Consider the following 18,913-nt stretch of genomic DNA (forward strand, 5'->3'; position numbering starts at 1 on the left):
AATAAACACTGAGTCAGCCCCCCCCCTCATCATATTAGAGCTGTCAAATCAGTCTTCAACTGTGAAGACTGAAGCGTTCTCAAGGTGGATGCAGACAGTTGACACGTCAGATGCAGTTACATCATTTAGCACTGACCGGGTCTCAAGTTGCAAGTAAGAATTTGGTTTTGGCTGCAAAGTCAAATAAGTGTTTTTGCACATGTGGGGGGTTTCATTCACTTAGGAGCAGTTGCGATTAGTTTAGTTTAGTTTTAACATGTAAAAATAGCCACAACATTGAGCAAAGCATTTGTTCCAATTGTTTCGAGGAGATGACGGGACTTGTTTTGGTCTTTGGTCGGTTTCTGGTTTCGGTCCGTTTAGAATCGCTCTCCCTTAAAGGGACGCCATGTTGATTGCTTCATGGTCATGAAAGAGAAATTTTGCAAAGTCAGCAACAACCACACTGGGACAAAATCCAACGTTAATATTCCCCAATTCGGTGATTTCAAATGAAGGTCTCCAACTCTGAAAGTCTCTGGAACCTTTTCCAAGACCAGATGCGGAATTCAGAAATCATTTCAGACGCACTAAAAGCCCAAACTTGGATGAACTATTAATGAGACAAATGTTACGTTCAATAGCTCCTTGGGGGGGTCATGAAGACAGGTGCAAATCTAGGATGTTGGACAGCATGAGCTTTTAACTGCAAGGATAACATTTTACAATCACAAGCATTCAAACCTTGTTTCTTTGGCTTTTTTTTTTTACAAGTCAAAATGTATAGAAAAGGAAAATGAAGGGAAAAAGGTTGGCAATGTTCTTACCTCTGAAAAATAACACCACGGACAGCAGCACAAGGATATGCAACATGTTTCTTGGAGTGATGTGAGGGGAACTCTCCCCAAAATGAAATCAAGGCAAAATGTCTTAATTCAAAGGGGGAAAGTGTAAATGTTGCATCCTTCTTAAAAAGAAAAAAAGAACGAAAAAGAAAAGACGATGCAAACTTTTGCCAGTAACACTTTCAATGCTAAACTAAACAATTCTAAAATAATCCTTGTCGGGTTGTTTGTCGTCCTCTTTGACTTGAAGGTGAAGAGGAGGAAGTTGCGCGTATTTTTGTGCCTTTTTCCATCATTTTTTGGGGAAAATAAAAATGATTCAATATTGGCTTTGTGTCGAAAATCGCGGCGACGACGACGTGTCCCAAAGAAGCAAAAGGTAAGAAATGTGTTGAATGCTCGTCGCCGCCTTTTGCTTCCTGCTTGCACAAAAGATTGCACATCAAAAAAAAAAAAAGAGTGGGGAGAAAAAGAAGCAAAAACACCGTTCAAGTCCAAACAGCACGCATCATATCTCTCCTTTGAAAGCTTTCACCAAGTCGGAATGAGAATTCCAGCTGCTCCGGCTGCACACGAGGCAAAGACGAATCCAAGTGCAGCTTGCAAACGCACTTTTGCATCAGGTGCCTCCAAATATTCGTCGAAAGTGCGACTTCGATACGACGTCGAGTGTGTGCGCAGCGTGCGTGTGTCGGCAGGTTATTGGCTGCAGCCACCAAAACGCGTCGGGAGAGAGAACAAAAAAATAAAAATAAAAAAAAAAAGAGAGAAAGGAAGCCAGTTGCGGTAACTTGTACTGGCACACATCGGGGGGTTCCACACAACAAATACAAGTACACAAACACACACAAACATCAGGTCTTCAATAGCATTGAATTCAAATACAATATTGGACACAGAAACGTCCTCTGTAATAATTGAATCATTTTGTCCATTTACGATATTGTAGGATGACTCTGTCTTTTTTTTTTTTCTTTTTTTTAAGAGGAGACTGCAAACTTGTCCCGCCAAGTGCATGGACAAGGCAAGTGCTTGCACTTCTTGGAGGGGTACGAGCGACCCCTTGCGATGTGAATGCTCAACTGACAATCGAGGCGTCATGGATGATGACGTCATGCTTATCAATCCTGAGGTGATGAAGATGAAAGATGAAAGATGAAGATTAGACCTCTGTTGGCATGAGCGGAAGTCACTGCAAGCATTTGAATGCACGGTGGTCTATTTGAACGCTCAGGATTGAATTTGATGAATTTACCAATAATTAATTGTAATAGCATTTGCAATCATGATGAAAATGACAAATTGTTTACCTTGATGCACGATGTTATAAAAATCTTCACATGTACTTAGTTGAATCATCATGGCATGGGACAACAAAATGTCTGCTAGACAATTGAAATCAATAAATCAATCAATACAAATCCATCTCAAATGAAAAGTACATTTTGTTTTAATACTATAATATTCTCGTTTAAATGATGATAGAAGATGACAAAAGCATTCATTACAGAAATATCAGATTAGGTGAGTCACCAACAGCCTTTTTTTTATTTATTTTTTTTTTTTTTTTTTCTCTCCAATCACTGATTCTATTTTTTTGGTTTCTCCCGCATGTGAGACTGCTCAGAAGACTGCTGATCATTTAAGATTGAGAATATTACATAAGCGGTGCAAAGTACACGTTATTTTTTTTTTATCCCTAGTAATCTATTCATCATAATTACACATATATAGCAAGGACTTGGTAAATGGAAAATGAACTTCATATATAAGCAGTAGAGAAGATGGATGGATGGATTTCTACTAACCCCCTTTTTTTTTTTTTTTTTTTTTTATAAATGACAACCATATGAGACAGACTACTGTGCCTGTACTTCTGACCTTACTTTTAACAAATCATTCACTGAATTAGTTTCAGGAAAAAGCAGCCATTTGGTCCTGCCAAGTGTGCAATTTGATGCTGGAAGTTTTCTGCGAAAAACGAACAAGTGTTGACGGAGAGCGTGGTGAGCTGGTGGGCTGATGCAGTCATCCAAAAGGAGTTCTTTGTGACGCCCCTCGAAATCCCTCGAAACTCGGGTCACGCTGAGGTCCGCTGAACAGCTGGAAAGCAAATCGAGCAACGCGCAGTGGCCCTCGCTGCTGAGGTTGCATCTTCTGCCTGCAAGTCGTGAAACATGTCTGAGCTCCTTCAGCCTGTGCAGATGGAATTGACATTCTGCAGGCCAAATTAGCGAGGCGTCGCTCGGCCGCTGTAAAAACAAGCACGTCGTCCGTCTCCTGTCCGAGAAGGACCCACGCAAAGTCTTTGGGAGGTGCAGCATGAAAGCATGACATCGTTGTTTCTGGCATTTAGATCGGAAGACGGAATGAAGACTTTGATGTTTGGAAAAAAGGTCTCCAGTCGGCGATGTCTTAGAAGCTCTCATGACTCGTACGTCGACCCAAAGAATGAAATGTCACACGTGTAAGAATGCAGAAAAATATCTTTGCATCCTTTCCATCCTTACCTGGGATGTCTTATTTTTTGTGCAAAGGCATTTTTGTGAATTTCATATCGAATAATAATTACGAGGGATGTAACGATATCCAAACATCACGATACGATAATTATCACGATATTGTGGCAATATTTAAAAAAGGTCACCAAAAAAAAAAAAAAAAAGAGAGAGCTCATACTTACTTTTGTACATAACAGCATATAAACCACCTCCAATCTCTAATAACAATATTGAGGCACTTACTTGCTAATGCAAGCACACATTGATCACTTCACAAGCAAATTCGGTTCCCCTTCATCTGACAAATAGCATCGATTTTAAACATAGAAGGCCAAAACATCCCTCATGAAAATTTAATTGCACTAATAAACTAGCCACTAGAGGGTGCTACAACTGCACAAATGGAAATCAACCTGACTTTTGAACAGATGTGTTCCTTTTAAATATTGTGAACATGACGACGACGATATTGTGGCAGTTTTAATATCACCGTATTGCCCTTATCGTGACATCCCTACTAATTATACACGCGTGTGTTTTCATGTTCTTGAACGAGCTTGCCTTGTGGCGCTGTCACCAAACGTCTGCATCACAATTTGGTGCTTGCGATGGACACAATCGGCCAGCATCCGATGAGCACCGCATCAGTTGAAGCGCTGTCGGTTGATATGGTTGGAGCCAAGCCAGGTTGCGGAGGGATTTATAGGCCGTTAGAAGAACGTTGAAGACGAGTGAATGCGTCTGAGGGTGGAGGTGATGAGCTGCCAGGGCTTTGAGCGGCCGATAACTCTGGCGGCGGCGTTCCAGACATGCTGGAGCCTCTCCAAGACCTTGCGATAAGGCACCTGGACAAGACTCTTGAGAAGTGACCCTTGAGTGATAGGCAGAGTCAGAAAATGGGCGGGGGGGTTTTCGGGGGGGTGTCAGGGCAAATCTAAGACTAAGGATAAATATAAGTAGAGCCTTTACATACTTAGGCAACATCACTGACAACCAACCAGGAAGAGGCGGATGCAGATGTCAAGGCAAGGATGGTAAGTACTAAGGAATGTTCGATAGCACTTTTTTTCAGACCGATACCGATTCTCGGACCCTCAGTACTCACTGATACCGATACCAACTGCCGATACCAGTAGTACATTTGACAAATAAATAAAAAAATCACTAAAAGATATTTTTAAACAAATATATTTCCTTTAATTTTGACCAAAAAAAACAAAAAAACAGCACAGTCACTCTTTAATAGTCTTAACGCTCAAAATAAAACACAAAAATGCTCTTTTAGTTTTAAGATTCACAATTTTGAAGTATTTCCAAACCGGTGAAGTTTTGGTGAAAAACTGCTGCAAGCTAGCGCCACTTACAGGCAAGGAGGACTCACTTCACGTCTTCCCCCTCTGCCATCGGTCGCTTGTACTCGTCTGCGTCACGAGTACTCGAGTACTTGAAAAAAGGCTGCTATCGGCCCGATATCGATACCTGGTATCGGTATCGGAATGGTATCGGCCCGATACCGATACCAGGTATCGGTACTCGCCCATCCCTAGTAAGTACTGTATTCCTCCTTCTCAAAAATGTTTTGAACCAAAACAAAACCAGGATAACAAAAAGGTTTTTAACTCCAACATAAAAACAGCTCTGCTTTATAGAGCCTGGAATGGAGAACGAAAATGGCTGCAATGCATAAAAAAAAACCCAACAACAACCCATAAATCTTAATTAACCATTGTTCAAAAAGAATCATCAACATCTAGCTTTGGATAAAACCTTCTTGAAAATCCAGCATCTATCACGAGACAGGCCCTTTGTGGCCAAAAATGAAGAAGGCCTTCGATCGAGTACTCACAAGGTTTCCTTGTTCACGGCATATACACACCAAAAGCGTGTCAGGCTTCATTAAACAAGTCGCAGACTTCAAGTGAACGGTGCACTGAGAAGATGTCGATAATGGAGGTTCCTGAGCACTGCCTGAGCGTATTGCAGTTCACATTGCGGAATCAATTCCAACTCAAGAATTCTGTATTCACTTTCTGGGTTAGTGGCGGCTTGTCAACTTTTGGATGCATGTGAACAGGTAGAAGAAATGACTGCATATGGTTCATCGAAGATGCCTTTTTTGCAGTTGCTATGTCTCACCCGATGACCTTCAGGAACTCCCGAGGCCATTCGCTCGTCCCGTTCTTTTGTATTCCGTCTAATGAATCATTCCATAAGTCTTTTGGGGTGGTATCCTTCATCCGTGACCTTAACCAGCCGCAATAGCTTTTCCTCATGTCAGCGGGGGGACGGGAGGCCCAGATTCATCACAACCTTTTATTCTCCTCTCTTGCTCTATCTGATCTATGATAGCATTCATAATAGCTGCTGCGGAATACCCCCGTCGCCCTCCGCGCCTTGCCCACCTCCAGGCCTGTGCCGGATCTCCACCGGCCATTTGTAGGCCATTAAAACTGTATTTACTTATCAGCCTCTGCGGGTCTGTCACTTCATTTTCAAGCCCGATGCCCAGAAGGAAGAAAGCGAGTGACCTTCCTCTGGCCTGCGCTGCAGTGAGTCACAACTCGCAGTCGTCCGTCCTTCCGTTTCTGCAAGAAGCCGTTTCAAACGACGACGGTGACATCGGCCGATATATGGACATTTATTTATACCAACGATTGTGAACATCATTACAAAACATCAGTTCATCATGTGACTGGTTTAAATGAATCTGAAAGGGCACTTTTTCAGAAAAGAAATCATTCATCAAGTTGGAATTGAACTCCATCCATCTGTCCATTTTCTGTACCACTTAGCTTGTCACGACACTGGGGCCAATCCCAGCTGACTTTGGGTAAACATCCGGGACTGGTCGCCAGTCAGGAAAGTAGATGACTGAGTAGTCAAAGATGTAAAGAGCTTCGAGGGCCTTGTAAGGTGCAAAAGCGCAATATAAATGAAGTACCACTTTACAGGTGAAAGCACATTTGTTCATATTATATTACTTAATTACTTTGGCTTCAATATTGACTTATCCCAACAGTAGCCATGAAACAGGAAATAACTCAACAAGTTGTCTTAAGTAATAGTAGCACTAGTAGTCGTCGTCATCACACAATTTGGCCAATGATTATTATTTATTAACTGCGGACTGCAAATAATGCATATGACAGTGATGTAGAGTAAATAAGGAGAACAATTCAGTGTTATTCCACTAGATGGCAGAAAGTACATCTAACAATCTTGCACTTATCCTAACTAAAGGTTGCAACTTGCAAGTGTGCTGGAGCCTATTCCAACAGATGTTGGGCGAGATGGGGCGGAGTCTACCCTGGAATGGTTGCCAGCCAATCGCAGGGGACAAAAAAAAAAAGACAAACAACCAATCACATTTACATTCACACCTAAGGACAATTTCGGAAGCTTCAAATTGTCATGTGCTGAAGGGTCGGATCCCAAAACACAAATACGATTTTAACTATATATTCACAACGAAAGGCGTAGAACAAACTTGACTTAGACGAGAAACAAAGAGAGTTGCACATGCACCGACAGACAGTGAATCCATCTGATTGGTTGTAGCAAGTAAAAGACTAAAGAACGACATCACAAAAGTCCAGACATCAACTAAAGGATTCAAGATCGACATCACATGGCCTAAAACTAGTTGAAACTAGGGCTGGGAATCTTTGACTGTCTCACGATTCGATTCGATTACGATTATTGGGTCTACGATTCGATTCAGAATCGATTTTCGATTCAAAGAATTTTCGATTCAAAATGATTTGATTGACAAATGATTTCTGCTTCAATTTACAGACATGCACAACATTGTCTTTCTCACAAAAACAGCATGTGGGCTACAACTGCCCTTTCCCCTTCTTCTTCATTTCTAATTGAAATAAAATCGATTTTTGGATATTAATATCGATTCGATGAATAAATGAGAATCTCGATTCTTTTATGAATCGATTTTTTGGCACACCCATAGTTGAAACTATATGATGTATCTATGATGGTGACATCAGTTCAAAACAGACACTTTGACCTCACGGTCGTGAACCCAACTTAACAGGTCATGAACTTTACTATCGCGGCAACACATCATCAGTAGGGTAAAACTAACCTGTCTCACGACGGTCTAATCCCAGCTCACGTTCCCTATTAGTGGGTGAACAATCTAACGCTTGGTGAATTCTGCTTCACAATGATAGGAAGAGCCGACATCGAAGGATCAAAAAGCGACGTCGCTATGAACGCTTAACTTAACCCTGGCGTGACCCCAGACAAAAATGACCTATTGTTGTACATGCATGTTCTGGCAATGTCAAAATGTGCAGATTTGCTATAAAAGCATGCCGCCACAGAAGGTACAATTAACCTATTTATCCACCTATTGCTATTTATAAAAAAAAAAAAGCAGAGGTCATGCCCCCCAAATTTTGATTATTCTCACTGCCCAACAGTAAATACTTTGATGAGAGACAGTGAAGTCTTCCTCCCAGAGACACTTTTGTCTTATCAGCTATAGCCATGGTCTACTTTTTATGTGTCCTAAACTTCCACTGACCTTTAAAAGGTCTGATTATTTCCAGCCACAATCTTCACTCCGCAATATGCTCCCAACACAAAAGGATATTAGGCCTGGACTTGCTGGTCGGATAATTCAAAATCTGGTCATGGCACTGAACAGAACCAAACTAGAATGCCATCCTGCTCTATTATCATTTCTCTGCCTCCACCTTCCCCTTTTGTAGCACCTTTCACCCAAATGTGCAACTCTTTCAAGATGCTGCCACGTCTTAGAAGTACTTTGCATTCGCTACAATTAAAGTCTCCTACTAAATGGACCTCTCACGACAAATGAGACGTATTTGCACTTGGCAGAACACATTGTGGCTGAGTACATTTCTGCATTGAGGTTATCCCATCCCCTGACAACACTATTTGATTCCAACACAAAAGAAACTAAATGGGACTGGAAGTTCTGCGTTAAAAAATAAATAAATCTAATTTTACCTGTGGCAATCAGATAATCAGAGGTTGGAGTGGGTCATTTCTATCACCTAGAAAACAAATAACAGTCTGATGCCCCACTTCCTTCACCCTGGAGACAAAATGTTAATAAGTGATGGCCTTGTTTTCATGAGAGGCTATTGCCAACCATTTGTGGCCAACAAAGTAATTTTTATATTGTTTATTTATTTATTTATTTTTTGTATTGAGAGCTGAGGCTTTAATAGAACAAAGAGTCCATTTATTGTGGTCCTCCTCTGCAGTCACACAGAAGTTACTTCATTATTCATTACCATATATATATATATATATATATATATATATATATATATATATATATATATATATATATATATATATCATTATCATTTCATACTCAAATATCCTATCTCAAAATATTAGAATATTTCCTCAGACCAAGTTTAAAAAAAAAAAAATCCCATAATCAGCAATATTAAAACAATAAAAGGCTTGCAATATTTCAGATGATTTGTAATGAATCCAGAATTTATGGCATATTTTTTGCTTATTTAATTGCATTACAGAAAATAATGGACTTTATCACAATATTCTCATTTTCTGAGACAGTCCTGTATAGCACAAATGAGTGAATTATTTTATAGAATTATTACACTGAAAGCGTCTAGGTAATGATTTTTATTATTTTTTTTTTGTGGAAACAATGGGCCAACTTGAATGGAAAAATTGAAAAGTTCTTCAAAAATGCTCTTATAGTAGAAAAGCCATCAAAGATGTGCAGTGTCACCTTCTGTTAGGCTACTTGTGACCACATCAGTGGAAAATAAAGATTTACCCAAGAAGGGAAAAGAGATTGATCTTTCACCAGATGTCTTTGGCAGGTGTGCTCACAAAGGCTTAACAATATTCATATCAAATCATTTAAACACATTTATGATTGTCTTCATAATCCCTCAAAGTGAAATTTCACTTACATGCTGATGCAAATACAAATGTCAGCGTGAAAGTAGTATGTAGAGGGTGCTCAGACTGGAACTAATCACCCTCTGGTTCCAAAGCCTTAGTCATAATTACAGCCGGGATCTATTGCAACCCTAAATTAAATTCATTCAAATTCAGGAAAAAAAAAAAAAAAAAAAAAAAAAGTCCCCTCCAAACGTCAGAAAATGGTTTTCATCACATATAGGTGGTGCACTGCATGCAGTGACTGCACTTGCTTTCTTTCAAGCCAGGTTCAGACACAAAACATTCAGCTGTACAACATTGCTGCCATCTAGTGGCTATGCGTGTATGTGATGTGTGTTTCTCAAGGACCTGTGCACGCGACATTGAAAGACTAGCAATTGAACGTTCTACCTATTACGTTCTACTTTCAGGGGTGACATGGGCAATAAATGGTTGCGCGAAATCTGTTTCTGTCTCCTGTTATGCGCTTTTTTTCTTTGCCGTTATGCAATAATATCACTGGGCCAACAGCTGCTCTGTCTGTCAGTGGGTTTGCCAACAAATCGGTATTTTGCAAAACGTAGGTTGAAAATATTTGTGTTGTTCATCATATTACATTTTTATTATTAGACTGCCTTGGAATTTGTAACAATCGGCAGTGTGGCACCGCACCACAAGGTGGCGCTTATTTTCTTTGTGTGAAAGTTTCTTCTTTCACACAAAGAAAATAAGCGCCACCTTGTCTCCTTTTTGGCGATGAATGTTTTGTTTTTGTTTTTTGTATTGCCCTGAACGGTCATTGTAATGCGCGGTGGCGTCGAGTCCGCTCTCTTTTTTTTTTATTTTTTTTTTTTAGAATAAATGTTGACTTTGTGAACTTAAGTTGCTCTCGTTTTTTTTTTTTTTTTTTTTTTTTTTTTTTGCTGGCCCGCTGCGTCATCCACGGCAAATCAGCCTCCACGCATTACAAATTGCTGTTTTATGTGATTGTTTGGTTTTTTTTCTGTGCTATTATGACCTGAAAAAATTCAACTAATATTTTTGAACATAGGACTGATTTACATATGTTAAAGCACGGGACCAGTGTATAGAATTTTTTTTTCTGTGTTTTTGTATTTTCTTTCTTATTTTATATATGGTTTTTGTTTTTGTTTTTGTTTGTTTGTTTGTTTTTTAAATCGTCGAATTTGCGGAACGATTATTTCGGTATTGTGTTTCTGTGGGGAACAAAATGTGAATGACCACTTCCTGTTTTCAAAACAGCAACCTGCCAACCTCAACGACAGAGACGAAGATTAAGTTGGATGCATGGCAGTAAAGTTGCAACTTCCATGACTATTATTATTATTATTATTATTATTATGTCAGCTTTTTGACGTTTCATTAGGACACACAACGGAAAGAAACACCAAACGAGGTAAGATTTGAATATGGCCACAGAATTTTGTAACGCACAACAAAGATATGGAAGGTTGAAATTAGCGTAGTTTTTTTTTTTTTTAAACCAGTGAAGTTGAGAAGGGCGTGTATGTATGGAACCAAGATTTTATCCACTTTGGTACATTAACACACTGTAACCTACATTCAAAATGTGTTTAGGGGAATTGCCAGAGGAATTATTTCAGAGTAGGACAGTTGTGATGCTGTTGGTTGCGATCGCACCCCCTTACGAAATGCCATTTTTGTGCTGACGTTGTTAAGCTAATATTTCACATCCAAGTCGTCATCCGGTACACCTCGTCATAACAAAGATTCCAACGTTTCATAAATCATACCTTAATTCAAATCTCTAATTCAACTTTATGTATACAGCACTTTTCATACACGCAAAATGCAACTCGTAGTGCTTAGTGTGCTGTGAGCTTTCTCTAATGTCAACTGTGTGCTCACTAAAGGTTGGGAAACACTGCCTTAGGAGCCATGCCTTACCTCCACGGCTTTCGAAGGATCATATATGAGTATCAGCCATTGGTGGATGCTGTCATGAATGTGGTCGGGCTGGGAGAAGGAGACGGCAGTCACAAGGGCAAGTACGTAGACCTTGAAAAAAAAAATAACTTTCTAAAGTGTTCTTCTCGGGACAGTATTAAGAACAAGGCGCAGACAGCACCTCACTGTTAAAATGTGCTGTATTTTTTCCTTTTGTCCTGACACACAAGTCCAGAAGAGGAGAGACATCTGTGCAGTTCTTTAGCAGAACTTTTGGAGCGAGAGTCCCAATCCGAAGTGTTCATGGAAGGGATCAGCTATGCTTTGTTTAAGGTGGCTGAGCAAGGACATGTGGAGGCTGCTGAAGTCCTTCTACAGTACAGAGCAGATCTTAATTTTGAGGGTAAGTGTATGCGGTATATTACTACCAATTCAGTGTTTTTCCTGTGTTTATGTAATTGTCTTCAACATGCAATCGAATGGCCGTTAATGTTGCAAAAATTCCCTCTGAAGAAGATGAGTTCTGTACGATCATTTAAAGTGTAATGTTTTTTGTTTTTTTTCCCCCCTTCAATTCCCCAGACCCGGTGTCGTTTTACAGCCCACTGCATATAGCAGTTCTAAGAAACAAACCAAACATGGTGAAATTGTTCGTCGAGCACAAAGCTGACATGGAAAAAAGAGACAGGGTAAGTCAAATAATAAGACCTTATGGTTTACCTACAGTAGCTATTGAAATCTAATACCAGAGCTGTATAAAATGTTTTGTTAATCATCACGATTGTGGTTTGTGGAGGTCTAGAACTGTACTGCAACATACTGAGGGGCGTATCTAATAATAAGTTTACATTATTTAGTATATGGCAGCACAGCGGTGCATGTGGCTGGCATGTCTACCACTCACTACCCTAATGAGGACAGGTAGTGTATAGATATATAAATGGATAGATATTTTTTATTGCTGCATTATTGACCAAACTCATTTATTAGATTTATCCTTGTGTCAGTGTACCTTATTTTGTGACCAAGTACGCCTACTGTGTTGTCTCATATTTAGTTTGTTTTTATTTCATTCATTATGCCCTAAAAATAGTATTCAATTGATCGCCCATTAGATTCATGAGAGCAGCCCCTTGGATCTTGCCAGTGAGGACCCGGAGCGTTTACCCTGCCTGCTTGCATTGCTAGATGTGGGTGCCAATGTGAATGCAAGGGATAAACGAGGTACATTCATGATAATCTTGGTAACACATGTATAAAACATTTTTCAAACAAACACATTTTATGAACAAAAACACCCTTGTGTTAAAGGGGAGCACTGTTGTTATTTTGTGTAAACAGGTTTAATAGTTGTAGATTGATTTAGTTTGCAAGTGATTGTTTTGACGTTGTCTGTGAAGGAAAAACCCCTTTGCTTCATGCCTTGGCAAGCAGTGACGGCCTAACTGTGAACAACACAGAGAACATTCAGCTTCTCCTACAGAGAGGTATTGACCACACATTGATTTAATCACTTGACATTTTTGTTCATTTAAAATCATCAAACATTATGATAACATCCAGAAGACTTGGCAAGAGTTGCTTTCTTCTATGTGCTTTGGGAGATACAAAATGACACTTATTTTTTTTGTCTAAAATAGATAAGGTGTTTTATATATGGACGTGCTTGTTCAGCTGCTAAAATAAAACAAACAATCTTGTATTCCTACAATGTAAATAAATAGCAGTGTAAGTACACTCAAATTAATCCTGCATATTCTAATTTCAGTACTGTATGTATTGTGAAAAAGGTGTATTTTCATGTGGGTTTGGATATCGTTCCCCCACGGAACGAAGGACTGATTAGTGCATATTAGGTGTAAAAACTCCAGTCCTCGGGGACTGCAATCCTGCATGTCATGTTTGAGATTTGCCTCTTCAAACACACCTGATCCATCAGCAAGCTCTGCAGAAATCTGATAATGATCCTGATGATTTAATTCAGCTGTGTTTGAGGAGGGAAACCTCTAAAACATGTTGCACTGCGGCCCTCAAGGACCTGATTTTGGCATTTTGTGAGTTCCGTGCGCAACGCTCGGTCAACTTTGAAAACACTCGGTGCATATTTGGAACTTTTTTTTTTCTGCTGTGAGGAAGGCTCAAGTGTTGACCAAACTGTGAGCAAGGTAAGAGAACTTCTTACACAAGAAAAACTTGCCTCAATACAATTCTCTATCTGTGAAATTATTGTGTGGATAATGCTTCAAATTTTGAGCATGCAAATAAGAGGGGGTGTAAAACTGATTTTGAAGGGAGATTTTCAGGGTACGTTATTCTCGAAAAATTATGGTCGCACCATATCATAGTCCATATGTTAATCATATTTTTAAAACATTTATACTAAAGTGTATGCTTTTTAATTGTTTTTATTCTGACGTATTTTTTTTGTTGAGTATTGATAATTTATTCTTATTCTCTTTATTATGTTGCTGGAGAATTTGGCTTTGCAAAAAAAACAAAAAAACAATCCCTGAGCCGCTGTTTTCAAAATGTAAATTCAAGAATGTTCACCTTCTGCTCAGGTGCTGACGTCAAAGCTGTTACTGAAGATGAGGAAACAGTTGCGTCCTCACTGGTGTTTCTGGTCAAGGAGGCGCTAGACGCCAACGCCGAGGATGCTGCCGAGATGGGGAAATTCTGCCTGAAAACCACACGCTTGCTGTTGGCGCATGGTGTGGACCCCAGCTGTGATACCAACGTCTGCGAGTCCTCCCTGACCCAAACGAGCCTGGAGCACTTTGACCTTCTCTTCCCCCTGGCTGTGCTGGTAATCCAGAGCGGAGCCTCTTTGTTTTGTGCCCACAGTGACTCCTGCTGGCAAGCTTCCACAATTATTCTCCAGCGGCTTCAGACAGCCCTGCGGCAGCGCTCAGATCCAAACGAGGCCTCCGAGCTCCTTGAGCAAGCTGAGTTGTTGCTGGACCTAGCGAGGGTAAACTACCCCACAGTGAGGCTGTATTCCAGACTGGGACCTCTTCCGCTTGGACAAGATCTTCACCCATATGCTCAAGCTCTGCAAGATCTGTACGGCCGGGTGGTCATGCGTGATACTTCCCCTGCTGCTCTCAAGTGCCTTTGTAGGGCGTTTATTAGGGGCCACCTCAAGCCCTGGCCGCTAGAAGAGAGAATCGATGCTTTGCCATTACCAAACAGGCTGAAAGGATTCCTTCTTCCCGAGCGTACATATGAGCCAAAACCTGGTTGGGACCGTTTTAAGCCCCAGCAAAGTCAACGCTGATCATCTGCTGTGTCACAATTTTGTTGGAATACTTTATGTATTGTGCATCATCTACAACATAAAAGCTACAAATCTTATAATCTGTGCTTTTTATTTAAAACGTTCAGTTGTGATTGTTGCAAGATTTATAAGCCAAATTTATCGTAGCATCGCATTTGTGACGTGACGAACAATTAATTCTCTTTGGTGCGAGGCCGTCCAGTGTGCTGCAATTATTTGCAAATGTCACCAGATGGCAGTATTTCTCTATGGGGTTTTTACAATGGAGCCTGTTAAAGTTCTACCAATTGTATTGACCTACCTCCTCAGTTGATTGTGATGAGAAATTTGTTTTCTTCCAACTTGAATTGAAGTTTGACTAATAAAAAGTCCCAGACGCGTGCTGAAGTATTTATGTTGCTACACAAAAATCATTTAGCCAAGTATTGAGGTGGTGGAAAATGGAACATAACTACCTTCAATGACCCTGGAAACAGGAGTGTGTATGTTTCATTCAGACATAACGTGCCTAGTTAAGGTAAAGTGTTCAAATTTGACTGCAAAGGTGCAGCAGGAGTGACTCATACATGGATGCTTGTACTTTGGTCGGTAGCTGCAGTGGCTCCTGGCCTGGAAAGTTTGACCAAGCATTCTTAATGCTTATGTTTAAATTCGGATGTGTTTACGGATGATTTCTTCCCTCCAATTCAGTTTCTTCTCGTTTGCCTCTGCTTTGACCGCTGCACATATGAGAATCAGTCGCCTTGTGCGTAGCTTCCATACGCTATATGGCGCTTGCATCCATGTGTGTGACAAGCAAACTAAATAGGACATTGTGTTACACAACTAACCCCTTCCTGACATTGCTGAGGCTGGAGTGGCTCCAAGGCTTGCAGGCGCTCCAGCTCCTCTTGGTTATCTAGGTCACAGCCTCTGAGGAGAAGAGCCTCGGCAGCAGCGGCAGCGGCAGCGGCCCTGCATGACACACGCTTCACTCTCCTGTCTGCCTCGATCTCCCCGCATACTCTTGACAAAACCTCAACAACCGGCCCTGGCCGAGTGAGAGGAAGGGAGGGGGATTGCAGGAAGCGCAATCTTTTAAAGATACAGAGATGACATATGTGGAGCACGCATGGAAATGGCAAAAGCCGGCTAACGTTTTTGCGCAATATCACGCTTGAGAATCGTAATCCGCGCAATCAACAGTCGCATGTGGCTTTTAAAACAGGAGGAAGTAGCCTTCCTTTGCCACAGTCTCCACCAGCCAGCTTGAAGAAGGTGATAGAATGGAGGTAGCCCCCGCCCCACCCCGCAAAGTCTGTACTCTCCATCCAGCATTTATTGGAAAACAGTGCGGGTGAAGCTTGGTCCTGAAATTAGTTATTGATCTATTCTCTCCCTGAAGCCCATGGGTCTTTCCACCACACCTGCTTGTTCTCTCACAGCCTTTTCTTACACTCCAGCCCATAACGTGCAACCTTTTCATTCAAGCCCCTACGTGTTTTCGACCACCTTTTATTTTTTTTCTCTAATTATACTTTTCACGGACGGGCATATCTTCACAATTAGATCCCGATAAAACAAAAAGAACAAAAGAGTGACTTAAAAAGTGCAAAAGACTTCTGCCAGACTTTTGCTCACAATTTATTCTTAATAACTCCAAAGTAATACTCCAATAAGTCTTTTTTTTTTTCTTTCAATGGTTTTCCGAGACAAACTTATCTTCTCAATCTTTCATGCACACTTAAAAGGTGAACTGATTCATAAAAGTTTTTCAGAAACTATTGCTGACCACAAGTTCCCCACAAAAATATTAACCTCACTTTTCCGATGGTCCTCAATATGTGATATTGATATTCACAACACTCCAGCCGCTATCAATAATTCTATACTTGAAGTTACCAGGATTCATTAGAATGAGGTAACGTTGTGTTTATGCAACACTGTCACAAGATTAGGCATCTGACTCATTTTTTTAAATGTAAAAAAAATAAAAAATAAATATAGAAAATATTTTTCACTCATCACTATCTCCATTTTGTGTCATTCCTAGACATATGATGCTCATACAATAAATAATAACAGTAATAATAACACTTTCACTCCAAAGTGGAGAAAAGGAATGACCTAATTTTTCGCATATATGGACTGATGTGCCTAAAAACATTATTGACAGCAAAGGAAACTTGTGGTGTAACTTACTGTCATTTATTAGGGCACAATAAATAGCTTTTTCAACAAATACAATCCAAATTTGCATACAGACAAGAAGGTAGGCTATTTTACAACGGATCAATATCCACTATAAACACTAAAAGATGAGTTGAATTCGACCGTCTCTTAACTTTTGAATGTCTGTCTGTTCAATGTTTCAATATGTTTTCACAACGTGCTCTTTTCTAAGAAAGAACCTAACAGCAAAATTCCAAAATGGTCGTTGGCTCCATGAACTCTTGACAAGTGCAAGCAAAGTGTCCACTTCCCTCTGTGAACATCCCGTTTGAAACCTCAAAGTGTTGTCTTGGTTTCCTGATGTCAAATTGTGTACAGTGCGATAACAATCTTCAGCTGTGTCCACAAGTTTTCCATTTGCTTAACTGAATCCGGAGACTGACTAGTGCAGGCTTTGCGGATGGTTTGATGGATTCTTTGGGTCATACCGAGATTTTGTTTTTCATCCTTCACGCGCACGGGTTGAGTTGATGTCTTGGACGTTATACATCTGACTACACTGCTTTCTTCCAAGCCTTCCTCGAGTCATTTCATAATTCACTGACAAACTTAAGGCGGGCTTATACATGTGCCTTCTTGAGCTGAGGGACCTCACGGGCACAAGAGTTTGTCCATTTGTGTTCTTGGTGACTGTGCTCTCAAATGCCTTCAGTTCATGAACAAGTTAGCGAACTCACTTGCCTTGAGACTAGTTGGCGTCCTGATGGTGACTCGAGTCTCCGCTGGTTGCGGAAACTTCGCATTGTCTCCTGGAGACTAGTTGGGTTGGCAGGGAGTCGCGGTCAATTCAAACATGTTCCGTTTTTTTTGGGAGACCTTTTTGGAGACTTTTTCAAGTCTGCAGCAGGTCTGTGGGACATATTTAGATGTTGAGACTGGGGAAAAGTCTCTGACCGGTCAGTCACAGATCTCAGCCAGTAAGATAGGTCCTTTACTCTTTTTTTTTTTTTTTTTTTTTTTTATCATCCTCAAGCTACAAGGTTAGTCTCTGGTATTTCATACCAAGGTTTTGTATCTTCTCCTTTCGAAAAATGGTGCCAGTAGCGTTTTGGTGAAAGTTTTGTTTTTAGTCTTGTGCAGGTCAACGATATTGTCCTTGACATCTTTTGACAGCTCTCCAATCTTTCCCATAGAGACCAATTTTTATTCCTGGCCCAGGTGTGCTTTAAACACCACTAGGGGAGATTTTGGAGGACTTATTTTGTATTGGTAATTGGTTGATTGTGTGCAGCTGTGTGTCATATGAGCACCAGCTAACATATGAAGGAGTCAAAATTCTAAGTTGTAGGGAATCAAATTTTTCTTTTTCTTTTTTCCCCACACAATGAAATTTTATATTTTATATTTTATAGTTTTATATTGCCCGTTTTTCTGAATGTATTTTTGACTGCTGTTGTCTTATCACCATCAATACATTGTAGTGTTCCCTCGTTTGGTGCATTGACATTGCCATTGTTCACAAACTCCCAAAAGAGGCGCACATCTTAAGTCCCGATGACACGCTTCCGGTAACAATTTCAAAATAAAAGTGCTACAATGCATTGATCTCCATATACTACTTGATAAAGTAAGGTTTATTTTGAAATTTGGTTTCTCACAGCCCCGTGTACTGTCACGCATACTGACGTTAGCTTGACTACGACTACCTCAGCGGCTAGCCGAGGCAGAAATGTCGTTTCAGCCCTAGTATTAATAATCGTTTTTGTATGATTATGCCCATTTTGTAATCGTGGAGGGTAATAATCGAAATCGTAATTGAATTTCGATTAATTGCACAGCCCTAGTTTATGCACTTTTCTCATCGAGGCATTTACATTTCTCTCTTGTTTAAACATTATCAATATTCAAACCTTCATACATTTTATAAAATAGGAACATTACTTTAAAAAAATGCATGCAAAATTGCATTAAAAAAAATCTGCGATACAGTAAGGATGCGAAAAGTGAACCGCGTCATCGCGAGGGAACGCTGTCTTGCAATTGTCTTTAACACAACAAATTTACCTTTGACTTGAGCAGATTTTTCTTTGAGAACAACTATTATTTTTATACTTCTTTCCTCCTGGCCTAGCACTGACCTTTTTACGTACCATTACGTCACCAGCTGAAAGACGTGTATGTTTTCCAGGCCTGTTCTCTTGTAGAGCTGTGCCTGAGCAGAACGTGCATCACTAGACGTCGTCTAGACGCGGGATAATTGCAGACATCACTGAACACTCAGCTGCTGCCTCAAACCTCATGGGACTTGAGGTGGA

The 18,913-nt window shown here is 40.3% G+C and overlaps 2 protein-coding genes across 4 annotated transcripts in view; one reads left to right on the forward strand and one right to left on the reverse strand.

The window, feature by feature from the left end:
- LOC144019361 (transmembrane protein 132C) overlaps positions 1-1,600 on the reverse strand; it is a 114,589-nt gene extending 112,989 nt beyond the window's left edge. Inside the window, exon 1 of the mRNA XM_077522386.1 lies at positions 807-1,600. Within this exon, the coding sequence (XP_077378512.1) occupies positions 807-852 (46 nt within the window). The 5' untranslated portion in view covers positions 853-1,600. The remainder of the gene's footprint in view (positions 1-806) is intronic.
- Positions 1,601-10,235: 8,635 nt separating this feature from the next.
- asb6 (ankyrin repeat and SOCS box containing 6) lies at positions 10,236-14,828 on the forward strand. 3 transcript variants are annotated; one of them, XM_077522964.1, is made up of 7 exons: positions 10,236-10,658; positions 11,137-11,271; positions 11,406-11,573; positions 11,753-11,859; positions 12,286-12,394; positions 12,571-12,657; positions 13,732-14,828. In XM_077522964.1, exons 2-7 carry the CDS (start codon positions 11,229-11,231, stop codon positions 14,445-14,447), a joined length of 1,230 nt encoding a protein of 409 aa, XP_077379090.1. In that variant the 5' UTR covers positions 10,236-10,658; positions 11,137-11,228; the 3' UTR covers positions 14,448-14,828. The 3 variants fall into 3 exon arrangements, with proteins under 3 accessions (XP_077379090.1, XP_077379091.1, XP_077379089.1); XM_077522963.1 differs by having other exon boundaries at positions 10,245-10,658; positions 11,401-11,573; XM_077522965.1 differs by lacking the exon at positions 11,137-11,271 and having other exon boundaries at positions 10,240-10,658; positions 11,401-11,573.
- Positions 14,829-18,913: the final 4,085 nt, after the last annotated feature.

Source organism: Festucalex cinctus, chromosome 5 (genome assembly GCF_051991245.1).
Source record: "Festucalex cinctus isolate MCC-2025b chromosome 5, RoL_Fcin_1.0, whole genome shotgun sequence".
Lineage (NCBI taxonomy): Eukaryota > Metazoa > Chordata > Actinopteri > Syngnathiformes > Syngnathidae > Festucalex > Festucalex cinctus.

Excerpts from the sequence above, each read along its gene's own strand:
- asb6 (XM_077522963.1), top strand. The coding sequence starts at position 11,162 with ATGCCTTACCTCCACGGCTTTCGAAGGATCATATATGAGTATCAGCCA. Across the intron at positions 11,574-11,752 it reads AGCAGATCTTAATTTTGAGG|ACCCGGTGTCGTTTTACAGC; the intron begins GTAAGTGTATGC and ends TCAATTCCCCAG. Across the intron at positions 11,860-12,285 it reads ACATGGAAAAAAGAGACAGG|ATTCATGAGAGCAGCCCCTT; the intron begins GTAAGTCAAATA and ends ATCGCCCATTAG.